The sequence below is a fragment of the Eschrichtius robustus genome, chromosome 20 (genome assembly GCF_028021215.1).
Source record: "Eschrichtius robustus isolate mEscRob2 chromosome 20, mEscRob2.pri, whole genome shotgun sequence".
NCBI lineage: Eukaryota > Metazoa > Chordata > Mammalia > Artiodactyla > Eschrichtiidae > Eschrichtius > Eschrichtius robustus.
Window position 1 is genome coordinate 54036572 of NC_090843.1, and position 20338 is coordinate 54056909.

General features: G+C 42.5%; 1 protein-coding gene across 3 annotated transcripts in view; it reads right to left on the bottom strand.

Annotated features, from left to right (window-relative positions):
• Positions 1 to 20338, bottom strand: part of SMG6 (SMG6 nonsense mediated mRNA decay factor) — a 234536-nt gene that overhangs the window by 158777 nt on the left and 55421 nt on the right. For all 3 annotated transcript variants that reach the window (XM_068530486.1, XM_068530488.1, XM_068530487.1), the window contains one exon: positions 17538 to 17683. In XM_068530486.1, the coding sequence (XP_068386587.1) occupies positions 17538 to 17683 (146 nt within the window). The remainder of the gene's footprint in view (positions 1 to 17537; positions 17684 to 20338) is intronic.

The following is a 20338-nucleotide window of genomic DNA, read 5'->3' on the forward strand; positions in this document are numbered from 1 at the left end:
GTGATGACTGTACAATGCTGTAAATTTACTAAAAATCACTGAATTATAATTAAGCCACTTAAAATGAGTGACTTTGTCACATGTAAATGATATCTCAATAAAGTTTTCCTTTTAAAAAAATAAAAACAAGAAATTAAAATTAAAATTAAAAATAACATATTAACATTTTGGGGAATTCCCTGGCAGTCCAGTGGTTAGGACTCCACACTTCCACTGCAGGGAGCCCAGGTTTGATCCCTGTCTGGGAACTAAGATCCCACAAGCTGCGTGGGGCGGCCAGGAAAAAAAAAAAAAAAATTAGTATTTTACCAGGCATGTTACTTGGCTGCAAAAAAGACATTAATTTTTTTAAAAAATTAAGTTTGCTAATTTCTTATATGCATAAACTCATTTTATACAACCCCAGACCCTGATAAGTTACTCAATCGATCAGTCATTGTTGATTAAGTACCTAATTTTGAAGTCAGCCTTGAACCACTGTTAGGGATTTCACAAAATATACAGTCTTCTCTTGTCCTCATGGAGTACATACTCTAGTTGAGGGATCTATGTATTTCATGAAGCTAAAATAATTTCATTTTTTAGAATAGCTGAATATTCTCTAGTTGGTCTATTAGGTTACTAGTTCTTCTGGAATGAAAGAAGAGAGAAGAATCAGCAATGTCAAAAGAAAACAAAACAACCCTCAAAACCAAAGTTGCTTTGTTTGAACCTCAAGTTCAAGAGAGGAAACAGAATCTTCCCTTAAGGGAAGGAGAGAAATACTGGCAATCAGTGGCAAACCATATTATGGTTAGAAGGTTTAATTCAACAAATATTTAATAAATGTCTTCTATGCACAAGGTACTAGATAGAGAAACAGATTTAGAAACTGTTAACTAATTTGCATGATACAGCAAATAACACAATCAGAACTAGAACCTAGTTTTATCTAACTTCAACTTTTTTGTCATTACAATTTCTAAAAATACGTTTCTTATTACAAAAATATTGTGATCACTACAGAAAACTACAAAAATGCAGAGAACAAAAGAAGAAAATTAAAAACACCTTTAATTCTACCATCCTAGAGAATCATGATTAAGTTTTGATGTATATCCCTCATTCTTCTTCCCTGAATGTGTATATAACATGTATTATTTTACGAAAATGTGATGAGTTGCAAAGTTCATAATCATGAGACCACATGATTCAGAGAAAGGAGAGATCACATTTTTGGCAGCTGACCCCACCCCAAGAGTCAGTCACCCAGAAAACAGAAATGTGATGATCTGACTCCCTATACCTGGCAGCATACATCTATTCCATCCCTATAAGTCTCCGAGCTCCTTAAAGCAAAGAAATTTCAAAGATATTTCATTCTCCTCTACCCTCCTTCTGCACATCCCTGAGCCCAAAATAATCAGGTGCACTGACTCACTCAGCAGAAATGCTGCCCTCAGTGCACCTTCCACAGTGCTTCCAAAACCAAGACTAACCAATGAAAAGGGCCATCGGAGATTATGGGAAACATCTGTATCCAAATGTCTCTGGCTGAGTCTAATCCCATGTGCTGGTGGCTTGTGGGCCCCCACTGGCATAGCCTTACCTCCTTGCTTTCAGCTCAACAGACAGTTTACTCCAAGAGCTTTTACTCCAAAATAAAGATGGTACTTCCTTAGTAACATTCTGTTACACACCTAGGATTCATTCATCAGTGAAAAGCAGGACAGCCACAAAAGGCAACAGTATTCTTTCCTCCCTGAAATGGCAAGACCACACAACTACTCACCTACATACCTATGCTAATTTTCCAGGCCTGAGCTATTCCCAGCTGGAAAGTAGTCACCTGAGGTGAGGTGAGGGGAAAGGTCTAACTCTGACAATGCAACCCCTGATGACTCCAGAACCTTACCTCACTCCAATGGATAAAAGTGGGCTGATATGTTGGTTAGGAACTCTTATATCGGGTGTAAAAGATCTACTCTCACAACATGTCACATTATTTAATTAAGCACATAGGGTTCTTCACATCTCTTTCCAACTGAATGTAATTACAAACGATGCTAGAATTCCCTCCAGCTGATGGAAATGAAAATACGGTTGCAGGGATGGCTAAAAACTTCTCCAATGGAAAGACCTTTTTAAGCTTAAGAGCAATGAAATAAATCATAAAGAATGGCATTTTTAACTATATAAAATTTTACAACTTTTGTACATTAAAAAAATAAATATAATTAAAAATCAAATACAAATAAAATCTCCAATGAATATAAAAAGGACTTGCTATATTTACTATCTGTAAAGCTCAAATAAATTGGTATGAAAAATATTAGGCTGGAACAGAAAAATGAGCAGAGAACAAGACCACACAGAACTATACATGGGTAACAAAACATAGGAAAAAATGTCCACTCTCACCAATAATCAAAGAAATGCAATTGCAAACAGGAGAGGTTGGAAGACAGTTCGGCAGTTTCCTACAAAACTAAACACAGTCTTACCGTATGATCCAGCAATCACGCCCCTTGGTATTTACTCAAATGAGTTGAAAACTTAAGTCCACACAAAAATCTACACACAAATGTTTATAGCAGTTTTATTCATAATTGCCAAAATTTAAAAGCAACCAAGATATCCTTCAGTAGGTTAATGGATAAGTCAACTGTGGTACATTCAGACAATGGAATACTACTCAGTGCTTAAAAAAAAATGACCTATCAAGCCATGAAAAGACATAGAGGAACCTTAAATGCATATGACCAAGTGAAAGAAGCCAATCTGAAAGGGCTACCTACTGTATGATTCTAACTATGACATTCTGGAAAAGGCAAAAACTATGGAGACAGTAAAAATATCAGAGGTTGCCAGGGGTTAAGAGGAGGGAGGGAAGGAGGGAGGAATAGGCAGAGCACAAAGGTTTAGGGCAATAAAACTATACTGTATGATACCATAATGGTGGATACATGTAATTATACATTTGTCTAAACCCACAGAACACCACCAAGAGTGAACTCTAAAGTGAACTATGGACACTATGTGCTAATGATGATTAGGTTCATCAATTGTAACAAATGAACCACTCTGGTTCTGGATGTTGATAGTAAGGGTGGTTGTGCCTGTGTGGGGGCAGGAGATAATATGGGAACTCTGTACTTTCCACTCAATTTTGCTATGAATATAAAACTTCTCTAAAAAATAAAGTCTATTTAAAAAAAAATAAAGATAGGTTTTATTCTATCATTTATTCTACAAATATATGAACGCCTACACTGTGCTAAGGACTATTAAACATTAACAATACTCAATGCTAGCAAGAGGTGGTCACTGGGCATTCTCAAACACTGCTGCTAAGACTGTAAGCTGGCACAGTTTCTTAAGTAATCCAGCTATCAACAGCGCTAAAAGACTTCAAACCTTTTAAACCCAAAAGTTAGCTTCTAAAAATATAGTCTGGGGGCTTCCCCGGTGGCACAGTGGTTAAGAATCCACCTGCCAATGCAGGGGACACGGGTTTGAGCCCTGGTCCAGGAAGATCCCACATGCTGCGGAGCAACTAAGCCTGTGTGCCACAACTACTGAGCCTGTGCTATAGAGCCCACGAGCCACAACTACTGAGCCCGCACGCCTAGAGCCTGTGCTCCGCAGCAAGAGAAGCCACTGCAATGAGAAGCCCGTGCACCGCAACGAAGAGTAGCCCCCGCTCACCGCAACTAGAAAAAGCCCGTGAGCAGCAACAAAGACCCAACGCAGCCAAAAATAAATTAATTAATTTAAAAACATACATATATATATTCCAATAAAACAATATGAAAAGCAGAAAATGGTTTAATGTTACAAAGATGTTAATAAAGCATTATTTATAATCCTAGAAAAGTGGAAAAAATGTGTGAAAACGGTAATGATTACATTAACGTTAACATATTTACATGAGAATACTATTCAGCCATTAAACATGTTTACAAAGAATTTTATAACTGAATACTTATAATAAGTGAAAACAGTAGAATCAAACATTTTATATTCAGTATACTTTCAACTGTGTAAAAAAAAAACTTGAATATTCACACATGCACATAGGAAGGAATGTCGTGGCTGGGAAGCTGGTTTACAGGTGGTTTCCACCTTTTTTCTTAATATTATTTTTTCTAGTACTCAACAAAACCTAAAAGGTTAAATCTTTTAAAAGATTTTATGTAAGCTAATTATTATTTAGCTTACATAAAACAGGACAGAGTTGCTCCAGTAAGGTAAGAGTAAAAATATGGTAAATGAGTAGAGAATGAGAAATAAAAGAATATTTATGGGCAGGAAGGATAGAGAATTAATGATGATTAATGATGAAAGCTTCAGGAGACGAAAAAGGACAGAACTCATGTTGTATTCAAAGGAATTTTGCTTTCCAGAGACCTGAAGACACTGACTCCAGTATTAACAGTAAATACCAAGGTACATTTAATGCATTTTAATTTAATGTCAGAATATAAAACACGCACTTGGAAATTACATATTCAGAAGTGCCACCTTAATGAAAAAACATGATTATAAGCAATGGCCCAAAGAGCAGATGCCTCCTGGCCTTGCCACTCAGCTTTCAGTGTCTAGACTGACTTATTGACAAACTTTATTCTTGATTTGAACTCAATTCAAAACCTACTTATTGAGAACTTACAGCACACTAGGCAGTGTTCTAGATGCTCGCAATACATTAGTGAATAAAACAGGTCAAGGATCCCTATCTGCAGGGAGCTTACAATCTTGCAGAGGAGTAGTAAAGGAAAACAAAGATACACAAAATAAGTTACCTAGTATTTAGAAAATATGTGTTATAAAAAAGGAACGTCAAACAGGATAGGGGACATGGGAGAACAGGGTGGGATGGGAGTGCAGAGGTGTTAACAGGATGGTCAGAGTATGCCACACGGAGGCAACACTTAGGCAAAGACTTACAGGAGATGAGACCTACGTCATGCAGACAGCTGGAGGAAGAGCATTTCCAAGTAGAGAAAACTGCTAACGCAAAGGCCCAAAGGTGGGAGAAGCCCTGGCTGATCAGAGGACTTGCAGGAAGACCAGAGTAACTAAAGCAAAGTAAGTAAGCCAGGGTCTGGTCTGAATGAGACCAGAGACAGCAAGGAGGAGTGGGGAGGAGGGGGAGTTCCACATAGGAAGGCCGTGTAAAGACCATGGCTTTTGCTCTGAGAGAAATGGGAAGCTAGCAGGGGATTTTGAACAGAGGGACATGATGTTTTTAAAAGAATCACTGCTGTACAGAGAGCAGAGAGAGAGAGAGAGAGTGAGAGAGAGAGAGAGAGAGAGAGAGAGAGAGAGTGTGAGAGTGTGTGTGTGTGTGTGTGTGTGTGTGTGTGTGTGTGTGTGTGTGTGTGTGTGTGTTTGGAGTAGAGGGAGACAGGGGAACAAGAGAGACCACACTTAGGAGTTTCAAATCTTCTGGATTGTCTTTCTCTTCGTGTTTAAAAAGAAGTTTTATTCACAAGGGGTATCCAGGCCATGTTTGCAAAGAGGGTTTTTGCTTCCAGTGTGGAATCTTGAAGAATGTGTCAATGGTCTGCAATTGTGTCCTCAGCAGGCATCTCAAAATAATGATTACCAAACATTTATTTCTGCTCATTGCCCTGACATGAGTTCTGGGCATCACCCTCTCTCAGGGGAGAGGTGAAAAGAGGTTATGCAGAACAAGCAGTGATAACAGGATGACGTCACAGGTGTGCCTCAGAGAAGCCCCCAGTGAGTTCGGCTCATAACCACTCCACAGTGATTTACTCTACCCTGCCAACGCCAGCTGGAGGAGGGATGAAGAAAGCTGACACAGCCTTAAGCCCTGGGCAGGCACTGTAAGATCTTTCTCCCTCCAGTCTCCTGCCAGCCCCTCCCCTCTTTCAACTGCTGATCCTTGCTTCAGTAGCCAACGTGTGAACAGCACGTGTCTGGATTTCAGAAACCTGCCCAGCAGTTGGAAATTCCCTGCAGCGTGTCAATTGCTGCATCTGCTCTTGGCACTTGGGGCAAGGGATCACATGGGCATTTTCTGAAATAAGCTTCAAGATGGGAGTCTTATATCTGAAGAGGGGACTAGAGAAGCCAGAAAACTCCAATTACAGTAAATAAATTCCTAAATATATGACAATCTGCCTTCTAAAAAGGAAACTGAGACATACAAGCCAACCAAACAGCTCTAAGAACAGCAGTAGTCAAGAACAAAAGCACAGAGCACCTTGACTAATGGAAAGGATTTTATGGGCCAACAGAGTTTACCAGCTCTGTAGTGTAATGCGGCTGAAACTAGAGAGCACTCTCTCCCAGATCTCTAGCTCACACCCTTTTGGCAATAAACGGCTTCTATCATTTCAGCTGCAGGCCTCCCTCCCCCTCCCTTTACCTTTCTTCCCCACCCAATTAGTCCTCTAAGTAGTCTATACCTTGAACACCCCTTGGAAAAATTGAAAAATTTGAGCCCAATAACACTATCTGCCATAAAACTAGGCTGTAGGAGCTGAAAAGGAGCTGCTCTTTGAAAAAGCAGCCTACCAGGCCCTTGCCACCCTAGATACAGGTGCCCCATTCACACTGCTCACAGGCAGAGGTAACAAAATGCTCAAGTCTGATGCTTCAAAGAAAAAAGGAATAACAGCATTTCCTCTAGTAACACAGCAGACAGACTAGGAACCTAGGTCTACTCTCCCAAGGAAACAACTAATTATCCTGGAAAAGTATTTTTAAAATCTTTTTAGAAAGCAGTGATGAGTTAGTAAATTAAAAAGGAATACTCTGGTCAGGAATTGAGTAAAGACAGGAAACTAGAGCTGTAAGTGTGAAATATGGCCAGACTTCACCCTAAGGACATTCGCTACCTGATGAACTTGAGCTTTGGTTTCCAAGGCTTCATGGGTACAGCCAACATAAGAGGATGCCCAAGATCCCTGACATAAAACTGAGATCCCACAGAGCTACACCCAAGTATAAGGGTGAGTCAGAAGCAACCCTCAGCCCCTTGGGACTTCCCTGGTGGCGCAGTGGTTAAGAATCCACCTGCCGATGCAGGGGACACGGGTTCGATCCCTGGTGGGGAAGATCCCACATGCCGCGGAGCAACTAAGCCCGTGCGCCACAACTACTGAGCCTGCGCTCTAGAGCCCGTGAGCCACAACTACTGAGCCTGCGTGCCACAACTACTAAAGCCCACACACCTAGAGCCCATGCTCTGCAACAAGAGAAGCCACCACGATGAGAAGCCCGCGCACCGCAACGAAGGGTAGCCCCCGCTGGCCGCAACTAGAGAAAGCCTGCGCGCAGCAACGAAGACCCAACGCAGACAAATAAATTAATAAATTAATTTTTTTTTTTTAAAAAAGGAAGAAGTAACCCTCAAGCCCTTGATAAGACAGCTAGAAAACTGACTATATCAAACCCTGGGGCTGACTAGAAGAAAAAAATATATTATACTGAAAGTACAGACTATACACTAGCCCTCACAGGGGTGTGCAGCCTGAATTCACATTATCTGAGTGGTCCAAAAACCCTCAAGCAGATATTTTAATTAGAATGATCATTCTAGACTCCCCCCACCAGGCTGTAGACAAAAGCAAACTCAAATCTTTTCCCCATTTTCATCCCAGGTCTCCAAGAATTCCCACTAATGAAATCCCACAGAAAATAAGCAGATTACAGAAAAAAAATTAAATTACAGCGGAAACAAGGCACATATGCAACAACCAGCAGAAACAAAAGATGAGCAGAAACTCACCTAAAAGGACCCCTTGATCAGAGTCCATAAAATAACCAGGGTTAATACATTAAAAAATAAATAAAAGACAAGCTCACAAATATGTTCAGGAAACAAGAAACTATAGAAAAAGAGCAGATTTAGGGGGGAAGAAACAAAAATGGAAATAAAAATATATAATTGAAATAAAATCTCAGCAAGGCATGTTTAGCAGATTAGATACAGCTAAGAAAAGATTCAGTGACAGAGTTAAGGAAATTATGAGGAATGTAGCACACACACAAAAAAGAGTCAGAAAAATGAAAGAGAGGTTTAAGAGACATGAAAGACAGAAGGAGAAGAGAAAGCACTGGCAGATGCAGTATTTAAAAAAAGAATGCTAAGAATTTTCTAAAACTGCTGAAATCAACTCACAGATACATGAAGCCCAACAAATCCTTAGCAGGAAAAATTTTAAAATAAGTACAAACCTAGACAAATCATTAAAACTGTAGAACATCAAAGAGTTAAAAAAAAAAAAAAAAAAGCACCCAGACAGAATAGATGACTTTTAAAAGGACAATTAGACTGATGGCTGACTTTTAATCAGCAACAGTAACAGCCCAGAGACAGTAAAATATCTTCAATGTGCTGAAGAAAAGGAACAGTTAACCTAGAGTTCTATTACCGGTGAATATAGATCTTTTAGGAATAGGGAAAATAAAGGCTTTTCAGACAAAAATTGAAAAAGTTTGTCATCAAAAGAATGTCACAATAAATTCTACAGAATATACTTCAGGCAGAAAGAAAATGATCCCAGGGAATTCCCTGGTGGTCCAGTGGTTAGGACACTATGCTCTCACTGCCAAGAGCCTGGGTTCCATCCCTGGTCGGGGAACTAAGATCCCACAAGCCACGTGGTGTGGCCAAAAAAGAAAAAAAAAAAGAAAAACGAAAATGATCCCTGGTGGAGGGTCTGAAATGCAAAAAGGAATGAAAAGAAAGTAGTAAATATATAGGTGAGTCTAAACAAATATTTACCATAAAAACAACAGCAACGGGGCTTCCCTGGTGGCGCAGTGGTTGAGAGTCTTCCTGCCAATGCAGGGGACACGGGTTCGAGCCCTGGTCTGGGAAGATCCCACGTGCCGCGGAGCAACTAGGCCCGTGAGCCACAGCTGCTGAGCCTGCGCGTCTGGAGCTTGTGCTCCGCAACAAGAGAGGCCGCTTTAGTGAGAGGCCTGCGCACCGTGATGAAGAGTGGCCCCCACTTGCCGCAACTAGAGAAAGCCCTCGCACAGAAACGAAGACCCAACACAGTCAAAAATAAATAAATAAATAAATTTAAAAAAAAAAAAAAAAAAAAAAAAACAACAGCAACAATAATAATAATGAAAACAAAACAGAAATGAAAACAGTAATACTTGTCTTGTAGGGTTTAAAAGGAAAAAAATAATTAAAACAGCTGACAACAGCAGAATATAACCAGGGAAGATAAAGTTGGAAGAGAACAGACAGAATTTAAGTGTTCCAGGGTATCTGTATTATTTAGAAGGAGAGTGAAAATGCTGAAAAACTTTTTTGACTTTTGGCAAGGTAAATATGCACGCTTTAATTCCAAGAGTAACCACTAAAAAAAAAAGGAAACAAGTGGGGGGACGAGGAGAAAGAATGGGGGGAAAATCCAGAAAAAAGTAAGAAAGGAGAAAAAAAGAAACAGACTAGGTAGGAGAATGGAAAAGCACTGGGAGAAAATATTTGCAAAATATATATCTGATAAGGGGCTTATATTCAGATTATATAAAGAACTCTTAAAACTTTTTCAGTAATAAAAACAACTTGGTTTTAAAAATGGGCAAGGGAATTCCCTGGCAGTCCAGTGGTTAAGACTCCGTGCTTTCACGGCAGGGGGCCGGGGTTTGATCCCTGCTCAGGGAACTAAGATCCCACAAGCTGCATGGCATGGTCTGAAATAAAATAAAATAAAACTAGAAAAAAATTTTTTAAAAAAAGGGCAAAAATATTTAAATAGACACAAAGAAGATATACAAATGGTAAGTAAGCACATGAAAAGTCATCATCCTTGGTCATTAGGGAAACACAAATTAAAACCAAAACGAAATAGCTCTGCACATCCACTAACATAGCTAAAGTAAGAAAGACAGACAATACCTAATGTTGGCAAGGATGCAAAGAAACTGGGACTCTCTCACACCCTGCTGGAGGGAACGTAAAATGGTTCAACCACTTTGGAAAACAGTTTAGCAGTTTCTTATAAAGTTAAACATACGTTTATGACCCAGGAAATCCACCCCTAGGTATTTACCCAAGAGGGATGAAAATCTATGTTCACAAAAAGACATTCATACAAATGTTCATGGCAGTTTTATTCATAGTAGCCCAAAACTAGAAACAACCCAAATGTTCATCAACAGGTAACTAGATAAACAAAACTGTAGAATAGCCGTAAGACAGAATACTATTCAGTAATACAAAGTAATGAAATACTGATACATATAACAACATGAATAAATCTCAGAAACATTACACTGAGCAAAAGAAGCCAGACACAGAAGAGTACACAATGTATGATTCTATTTATATGACACTCTAGAAAAGACACATCCAATGTATGGTGACAGAAAGTGATCAGTGGTTTCCTGGGGCCAGGGGTAGGGATGGAGATCAACTGGGATGGGCACAAAGAGAACTTCTTGGGATGATAGAAACGTTCTGTATCTTGACTGTGATGGTGACTAGTATATAGTCACCTGGGTACATAAATTGGCCAAACTCATTGAAACGCACACTCAAAATGGGTACATTTTAGTGTATGTAAACTTGACCTCAATAGAATTGATTTTTTAAAAATAGGATGGTATCACATAACTGTCAATGGACTCAATGCTCACAATAGCCTCAAAGAGAAAACAACTCAAATGTCCACAAACAGAAGAATGGATAAACTGCAATAAATGAATAAAATGTAATACTGTAGCAATGCAAAATGAATGAACTACACACTACACATATCGACATGGACAGATTCACAAACATTACCTGGAACAAAATAAGCCAGAGAGAAAAGAATATAAATAATATTATTAGCATGATTTCATTTACATGCAAGCAAAAGCAAACTATGTTCTGTTTAGAGGTATATACAATACTTAGATGATAACACTATAAAGAAAAGCTAAGGAATTCATTCCACAAGTCAGGATGATGGCTCCTGCAAGGGCGAGAGGGAACTACCATGAGGATGAAACACACAGGGAACAGTTCTGAGGTACTGACAATATTTTATTTCTTAACCTGGGTGCTGGCTGTATGTGCATTCACTTTATTGTTCTTTCAAATATTTTATACTTTCATACCCTTTTCAGTATGAATGACATACCCACCTTCCCTTCAGGCCAAAAAAAGAATCACAGTCTCATTTTAGAATGGCATGTGAAAAACCTCTTTTTAAAAAGCAAGGCGGATACTAGAAAAGATGGTGAAAATAAGAAACAATGTTCCTAAAAAGTACTTTTTTATTTTAAAGAGACACTACATATCCCAAGCAAGAGAAAGACCCAACACTTCTTTTATCAACTGGTCATGAAAAATGCTTTCCATTGTGAGGGGAGAGTGCCCTCACCTATGACAGTGGTAAACGTGGACCCCAGACAACCCTGATTTGCTCAAACCATGTCCTTCTGCCAGCTTATTACCTGTGGCTCCACTTGAGCCTCAAGCAACTTGGGAGAATTCTGACTCCCTCAACTCCCTCACTTCTACTTCTGTTCCTCTTCTCAGATCAGACTCAAGGATCACTTTCTCCGTCAAAGAACAGCAGCTGCTCAGATTGGACGAGGAAAGGGCAGGCAGGGTGGGATTCCTTGCTTTGTTTAGCTGTCTCAGTTAGGTCCAAAGAAATTTTCGTGTGCCTTCTCATACAGAAGGCTTGACCCTTGAGACCTAGGTGTATTACTAGCTGTGCAACCTTGCTTAAGTTACTCAACTTTTCTGATATATTTCTCACCACCTATGAAATAGGACACAAAATATCTGTCCCACCTGTCTCAGAGGGCTGATGGGAGAAATCAAATGAGAATACATATGTAGCAACTATAAAATGTCATCAGGTATTATCACAGCATTGTTCTGTTGTTGTCATTACTGGCCACTACCTCTGAAAGCTACAATTCTTCCCCAGATCAACATTTAGTTGGTTAGGGTCCAAAGTACAGCTTACTCCCCCTAACCCCCATCCCCAGAACACACTCATTTCCCCTGTGTATTCAACAAATAGCACACATCTGGCCCGCGCCCTCCGTAAAATTTAGAATTTTACTCCTCAGGAAAAGCTGAAAGAGAGTTCAGAAAAGGGAGCTGGAAGTCCTGCTGCCAGCATCAACCCTAACCCCTAATATGTCTGCCTTTCAGAATAAGTCCATCCAGGAGGAAAAAAAAAATCAAATTGAGAAGCTATAAAATGGCAACAGAGATGAGGTTTCTAGCCCACGTTACTGACCAGGCCACGATTGGATACTGCACTGCTGCGCTGCAAGGCAAAGCAGCCACGGACACCAAACCACACAGTCACCTCGGGGCAAAACCAGAAATCATTGCGTCAGCCGACATGGTAAGAGGCTTAATCTCATTGATATGAGTGAATTTTCTCATTTCTTTAGCTTTTCACAACCGCTTCTCCTCCCTCAGCCTAAAGTAATGGATTCATTCAGAAAACAACAAGGACCCTGGAATTCAGAATAGGGAAGATAGGAAGATCCCTTGACAAACTCACTTCCTTAATTTTTTCTTCTTTTCCAGGGAATGCGGAGGGAAGAAGTCCGTGCTAAGCAGCCTGTTGATAGTTCTATCTCCCCCAAAGGGATAGAGGGCATGGCTGAGGGATGCATCCTCCCCTGGCCTGCCTCCTAAAGCCTAGCCTCTTCTGACCTCTGAATCTATTTCTCACATAATTTGTTGGCCAAGCTGGCTGTTTCTTCGTTTATTTGCTCTAAACTGAGCAGTCCTGAAAACGAAGGTCAGGCAGTGCTGATTACCTGTAGAAATCTACCCACACAGATCCTTGAGGAGAAAGAGCCCAAGGGCTTCTACCACCAGAGATAGACAAGGAGGAAGGAGAGGGGCGGTTTACACAGCTAAACTCAAGCCTAACCCTTTATGAAAGGTGGATTTCCTGTACAACTGTTCTGACAAGCAGAGGATTAGGCACTTCATATATTCTGCTTGGGTAAGAGACTCAGACAGAAGTGAATTGCCACAGAGGAGCAAATTGCTTTACTAAAGGTCTCTAAGGTGGTTGTATGCCACAGACAAAGACATTTTGGTTGTGAATTGAACTTCTCAACTGGAGTCAACCTGCATACACAACCACAGCGTGAAGGTGTGTGGTTCCCATCTCAAGCATCCCACACATTGGGGTTAAGCTCTATCGGGCCCATATCAACAGCTGCGATTCTCTATCCCTCTGGAGGCATGCATGTGGCACTCCCTCTTACCACCTCCTGCAATTCAGGATTACTAACAAATCATAAAAGCAAGCATAAATGATAAAGAAAGGAATGTCAGCCTAGCCCTGCCGCGATCCCAGGCCCTAAATGTTCCCTAAGAACAGGGAGCACCAACGGCGCACACAAGCAGTGTCTCTTGGGTGCCCTCTTGCTGCCACCAGGGCTTTTCTGCAAGGCTGCAGTGGAGGCCTACTCTAGGAACTGGTAGGGGAGGAAAAAGAGGAGGAAAAAGAGAGGGAAAAAGAGGGGGAAAAAGAGGGGGCCAGGGCACAGAAAAGGGAAGTTATTCCAGTGGTGGCCAATGAATAACATCCAGTGATTTATAGGAAGTATAATCCAATAATACAGTAAAATAAAACAGTGTGTGCCTGAGATGGTTTTGATTCCAGGAATTATAAAACATATTTTTTAAAAAGACAGAGAGAGAGAGAGAGAGAGTGCAAGAGGGGGAGAGAAAAAGAGGGGGAAAAAAAGGGGGGCCAGATTGGAGCAAATTGGGCACAGATGGGGGATGCAACGGGGTTTCAGTGATGCCCTACCACAAATGTTGCTTCAATTACTCCTCTTCAAGAAACTAGAGTTTTATTTCCTTAAATTACAGAATTTTTTAAAAAATTAAAATTCTTAGAGTGCTTGTGGTTTAGATCAACCATTCCCACTCCAGCACCACATCAGCCAATCAGATGGCTACTGAAGTGTTAAATGCTGAGGCACGTGGAGAAGGCCCCGTTTCTCCCTTCAGGAATGCTTCAGAGAGATTACCAACTGTGACATCACTCTGGGAACCACCTATCTCACCACCACCCATCACTCGCCAAAGGGTAATTTTGGACAAAGGCCAGGAAGGAAACACACTGTTCAATGAGGGCTGGCCTGCCCAGAACCTGGCCTTCCTCATCCATGCATTCAATGAATACTTACTGAGTGCCTAAGAAATACCAGGCACCATGCTAAGGGCCCCAAACACCCCTCAAATTTATCTGTCCCCAACCACTTCGGTGGAGGTATTAGGATTCTAGACTCTCTGTAGTCCCACTGAAGTAGGCTTTTTGCATAGGGCCCATATGAGGGGAGGAGACAAAGGTATCCCCACCAATAGCCCTGAACTTGTGAGTTTTAAGATCACTGCTGAGACCTGAAAGTTTAGTTGGTTAAATGATGTGGCAAAACTCGTTTTCCCTTATCGGAAGGGGGACAAATCTCACAACCTCTGCCTCCCTGAGCTCCAGAAAAAACTATAACCTAGGAAAGGGGAAAGATGCCTGTCATTCACCACCATCTAAGTTTTTCCCCTCCGTTTGGCTTGTGAGGTGTCCAAAGCTTTAAAACAGTTCTATGTCTCTCAACCCCAAGGAAAGCACATTTGAAAAGTAATCACACTAAAGTGTTAGTAACGGTATCATTTCCACCCTGGACTATTGGTATTTTGAAAAGAGGGCTTATACAAGGGTAGCACCAAACACACACAAAAAAGAATTAGAGGCATCAGCAAAGGACGTACTTGTTAGTAAGGATGTCCCTGTTGCCCTCCTTAAGTACCACATCTACGGGGAAGAGTCAGGCACAGATTGAGAGGATTCTGACTGCCTTGGGGGGCCACAGATCACCGCTGTTTCAGGCTGGAACGTTCCTTCTCCACAGAGTCCAGGAACTGACATATGCAAACACCCACCCAGAAGGACACGTCCAAGAAGGAACGGAAAGAAAAATGATGGCCCAGATGTTCTGTAACTTGCAGTGACTGCCAAATCACCACAGACCCCAAGCACCTGGGAGGGCCAGGCAGCAGCAGGCCCTTGCTTCCTGGTTTCAGACAGCCAGGGTCCCGCGGCTGGGTGGCGACTCTGACAGCAAGCAGACTGGCCTGGAGAGAAGCCTTCAGAAGGGCACCGGCTGATGGGACTTGGGGGCTGAACACTCAGGGCTGATTTATCACTTCCTTACTCATAAAAATGTGATTCAAACTGCTGCTGATTAGTGAAGGATTTAAATCTTTACCCTCTCCCCAACCCCCTTCCCTCTCCACCCCCGGCACAGATGCTGCTGCTCAGCCACAACACCCCCTTCTTGCCACTGTCCGTGCAAGCACAGCACAGGGGCCCAGAGAAGATGACTCATGTGCTGGGAAATGGAAAAGCGCATCTTCCCACCAGCCAGCTCTGCTGAGTGCTCTGCTCACCCCTCTCCCAATGGCAGCCCACACAGTGGGGTCTGGACGGCCGCCTCAGCTGCACACCGGGGACTTGGCAGCACGTCCACAGAGCGCTCTGTCCTGGCTGAGTGTTATATCCTGTGGCCCAGGCTGTTTTCCCTGAAACACCCTGGGAGCTTCTGACCACCTCAGCTCATACTCCTCTTGGCCCCAGCTGCCCCAGGGAGGTGAGCGTCAGGACAAAGCCAGAACCAGTGGTAGGGTCTCACGCACAGGCTGCGACACGTCCTTCCTGGCTATCAGGTCCTCATTATGACCGACCATGGAAAAGAGTCCTAGAAAAAGTACCCTGGCCTCAAAAGGGGAACCACTTACTTCCTTCTTTCTCTGTTCTCACCATCTCACCTTCCTTTCACCCATATTTTCTTAACTTTTACTGTACAACAGCTCCAAGAAAAGGACTCACTGGTGGCCTATGAAAGGGCCAACGTATTCCTTTCCACGGAGCAGAAGTTGCTGACAACAGATGCTCCACAGGCAAGAGCTGCGGGGTCTTTACATCCCCACCTCCAGCTCACTCGATGCAGGAACAGTGCCTTGGCAGAGGCTGCAGCCCTGTGACAGGCAGCTTGCTGTTGTTAGAGGGAGGCAGGAAAGTGAAGAGGAAGGCACCTTGGGAGGCCCCATTCCCTGAGTCCGGTGAGCTTCCCACTTGGTAGCCCAACCAGTGGAGTAACGATGAAGGGATCAACCTCCCTCCCCTCTGGACTGACGGCCTCACCACACTTTACAAACTTTATTTCCTTCTTCCTGGAAACCTCCACTGCCCCTCAGGACTGCATGCTTCCTCAGAACTGTTCTTGGGAATATTTAGCCAAGTTCAAAATGGCACCTAAGCCTTTGCATCTCACCTTCTGCCGGGAATTCTAAATGCTGCAGCAGGCAGCGTGAAAGCAGAAAACCCTTTAGGAGTCAGATGTGATTGAAAACCCAGGCAAACTAGCAAAGGACCTTGCAGAGTCCCAGGAGGAGACAAGTTTCAAGGGGAAGTACAGCATACCCACTCATCAGGGAAGAACACCCCCCTGCAGCAGGCTGAAGCATAACCTAAATACAAATGGGAAGGGAAATAAATCAACTTCGGAGTGAGAGAAATCACTAAGAAAAGGTGCGATGAAAGAACTAGTGATCCCCTGTCCAGAAACACCAGGTCTGTTTTACAATGGACTCTCCATAGGGCAATTCCCGCTTCTTGGCATTTCAGATGATAAGCTTCCAGCCCCGAGACCAGACACTCTCTGCCAGTGCTCTGAAACGATTCTTTGGCAGCATGGACCAAATCTCCTTTGCAAACAAACACACAAAATAATGTCACCTCCATGCTACAGATTTCCATCAAGTCAAACCCCATCAACCGTACCTCAGTGGGGTGGAGGAAAGGGAAGGGGAGGGGAGGGAGCCGGTAACATCCTTCAACTGTGACCTGGTCGTCAGAACATTTAAAAATCCTGCCAATCAGCACCACCCCCCATTTCTCCTACCCCAGCCCCCACCTCATGTTAAAAAACCCCCAGTGTTCAGAAAAGCATTTCGGAATGCACACTAGTACATTTGCCAAATTCTGGGCCTGGTGATTTTTGTGCTTCCAGATTTGAGTCACCAAAGCTCATCGATTCTCTGTTCTTACTCCCTGGCAGACTCCCACAAGGGATATCCCATAGGGAACTAGACTTTTCCATATTGAACAAACAGGGTACATGAGTCCAGAAACAGCTATTCCCAACCCCTGCCAAGCGTATGGTCTCTGCAATGAAACATTTCAGCAATGCCTCCCCCCCCCGGGAGAGGCTCTGGGTCTGCAGCCTCCAAGAGGCCTTGCTGCTGCCTTTAGCATGGCCAGATGTGCAACAGCATCTCTGGGTTTGCAAATTAAGCTCTATACCCATGATTCCCTCCAACCATCCCACCCAAGCACTACAGAGTCATACAGATTTCAGAGAGTAAATTAAAGATCTGAAAGGCAAAGGAGGAAAAGGGTGTGTGTGTGTGTGTGTGTGTGTGTGTGTGTTTTGGGGGGACTGTGTAGTGGTATGGTAGCATAGGAAAGAAGCTAGATTAATCTTCATCTGTCTAGATAAAGAAACTGGACATTCCTTACCTTTCAATTGGGAGTTGTGTACAGCAAACATGTTGATGGTCATAAGCTGCAGCATGCGGATACTTCCAATAGGAGAGGGACTATGCTGCAGCAACACCTGGAACTCCTTGAGGACCTTCTCAGCCACTGCAGGGAATGTCTCCATCCTACAAATACAGCCAGCCCATCAGTGAGACACATCCCCAAGAGCACTTGGTGTACAAACACACACACACACACACACACACACACATTCACTCTCTCTCTCCCCCTCCCCACCCCCCCAACTGGGAAAAGCAGACGGCTAACGCCTAGGACATTTCTTTGCTACTTTCACAAACCTTCCTAGTACCCTAAGGTTGTGAACAAATTTAAGAGAAAGAAGTTCAGAGTTTAGAGATGGAAATAACTCAATTTTTGGATAAATCGCCATGAGTTTTCATGCTTTGGTATGCTATTTCCTAACCTCTGGCAATAACTGGATTCAAGTTGAAATCAAAGTTTCTCTCTGAAACAATCAGTTTTTCTAAATAGTGAACAAATTTCCTTTAAGCTCTAAGACCAGCATATTCCCCAAACTCTGGTATGAAAACCATATTCTATGAAGAGGTACGTGAATCTAAAGATTCTTCACTCAAAGCTTTACTTCAGAAAACCAGACGCAGTTCTGCTGCCGTCTACTTAGGGACTCTCACACTAATCACTCCACCTAAGGATCCCAAATCTCCCCTGGAAGAATCCCTCGACCTAGGGCCCTGATGATCTGTTTCGGTCTTTCCTGTGTTGCTGTCCTCCTCCCTCTCACAAGCCTCTGCTCATCAGGGTCTGTATGTTTTCAGGCCAGTGGAAATATAATGCCCTGGCCAACTGCCACTCCCAATACAGGAAGAGCCTGTAATGTAGGGAGGTAGAAATCTAGCCAGTGACCCAGGGCTCCTAAAGAGAGGTCATTCAAACCACTGCCTGCCAAAAGTGGCCACAAACAGTGGTGCATGCCTGGAGCTCCTCTGGCAACAGGAACAAACCACAGCTGAAGTCCTCAGAAATAAAAAGCAAATTTGAACTTGGTGCTAGAGAGAGAAACCAGGCACACGGGCCTTAGGGCCATGCCGAACAATTCGTGGTCAGCAGAGTATCTTTTATCCATCCTCAACCCCCCCCCCACCCCCAAAAACAAACAAACTGCTTGTGATACACTGTGGGGTGGGGTGAGGGAGAGCTCCAGCCTGGATTAATAAATAGCTTCTGAAAAGCCACAGGGAAGGGAATTCTCCTCAAAAGATACAAAACAGTTTCAAGTCCTAGGGAAAGGTGCTTCTACTTTCACCTGAACCTTGGCTCTTTCCCCTCTGAGTAGTACCTTCCTCAGGTCAGAAAACTCCAGAGCTTTCTGGCCACCTGGCAATCTTCATTCCTTGCCCTTGGAGGCAACTCCTATGACTGACCTCCTAGTACCCAGAAGTCATGCCACAGTTATGGGTCAGTTACAGTTTATACTCCAGTGCTCTTCTCTGCTGAGCTGTCCTCATTTTCATTGGCACAAAACATGCCAGGCATTTGCTTTCTTCCCCCCCACATGCCATTTCAAGTGCCACTGCCACCACCCAACAACAACAACAAAACAACCGAAACACACTCTTTTTTTCTCCCCCCTCTAAAAATTTCAGAACCATTAAAAAACTCTTGGTCAGTTTGGAATGGCAGAGAGCGATATGTTTGAGGCTGGATTGGATCCATTTTTCCCCGTGGGCTATAACAAAGGTTTCATTTTAAATCCTGACACTGTGCAGCACTCTTTCTGGTGGAGGTGGGGAGGGGGACTAGCACTTCTTGTTACGAGAATAGCAGAGTTCACTCTGCTTGAAAAGCAGCCACACTGGGCAAGTTTCAGAGCCATGTGTCTCCGTGTTGAAAGGCGGTAGAGAGCCAGCACAGAACGACATGACAGAAGTGTCACGTGGGACAGTCCTGCTTAGAGGCTGTGTCTGAGGAAGCCTCTTCCCTGGATGGGAATTGAAACAGATCCATTAACACTCCCTAGGTCAGAATGAAGTCTCAAACGAGCACCAGGCCAAATGTCCACATCTTCTTTTTTTTGAAAGTTAAAAAAAAAAAATCCCCCGGTCGCCTTTCAACTAGTTCAACATGATTAAAACAAAAGAAAAAAAAAAAAAATCAAATGCATAAGTTAGAGTAACTTCATCTGAGATATGAGGAAAGATGGCATTCTCAGACAAAATCAGTTTTGTTAGGCAACAACTGAAGGACACACAGATAAAAGATTCTTCCTCAGAACTCAATAACAGCATTTCTGGTGCCCAATTTCGTAACCAAAATGATGTCTGTTTTTGGCCTCGAGTTACCTGTAAGTAGTTTTATTTCTTTCTCTTCGCTCCACCCCATACTGCAGAATGAAAATTATACTAAAACTGAGATAATGACAGTATACAATTTGTTTAGAAAAAAACCCACAAAATAAAATTATGGTTTTTATGGCTACATATGTAAGTATGTAAATACAGTAAAAAGGCCTGGAAGAATACATAACCTGCTGTCCGGCATTATCTCTTTGGAAGGCACAGGGGTTGGGGGAGAGTTGAAAGAAATTTTAGAAAAGAATGTTATACTTTTATAAGGAGATTTTATATATTACTTATGTAATAATTGTAAAAGTTTTAGGCAAGAAGCAGCAGCAGTAGTAGCAGCAGAGGAAGAGAGAAAGCATAAAAAAATGGCAATTTATAACAGCCAAAAATTGGAAGCATCCTAAAACGCCCAACAACAGCCGATGATTAAAATGGCACATACATACAACTGAATTC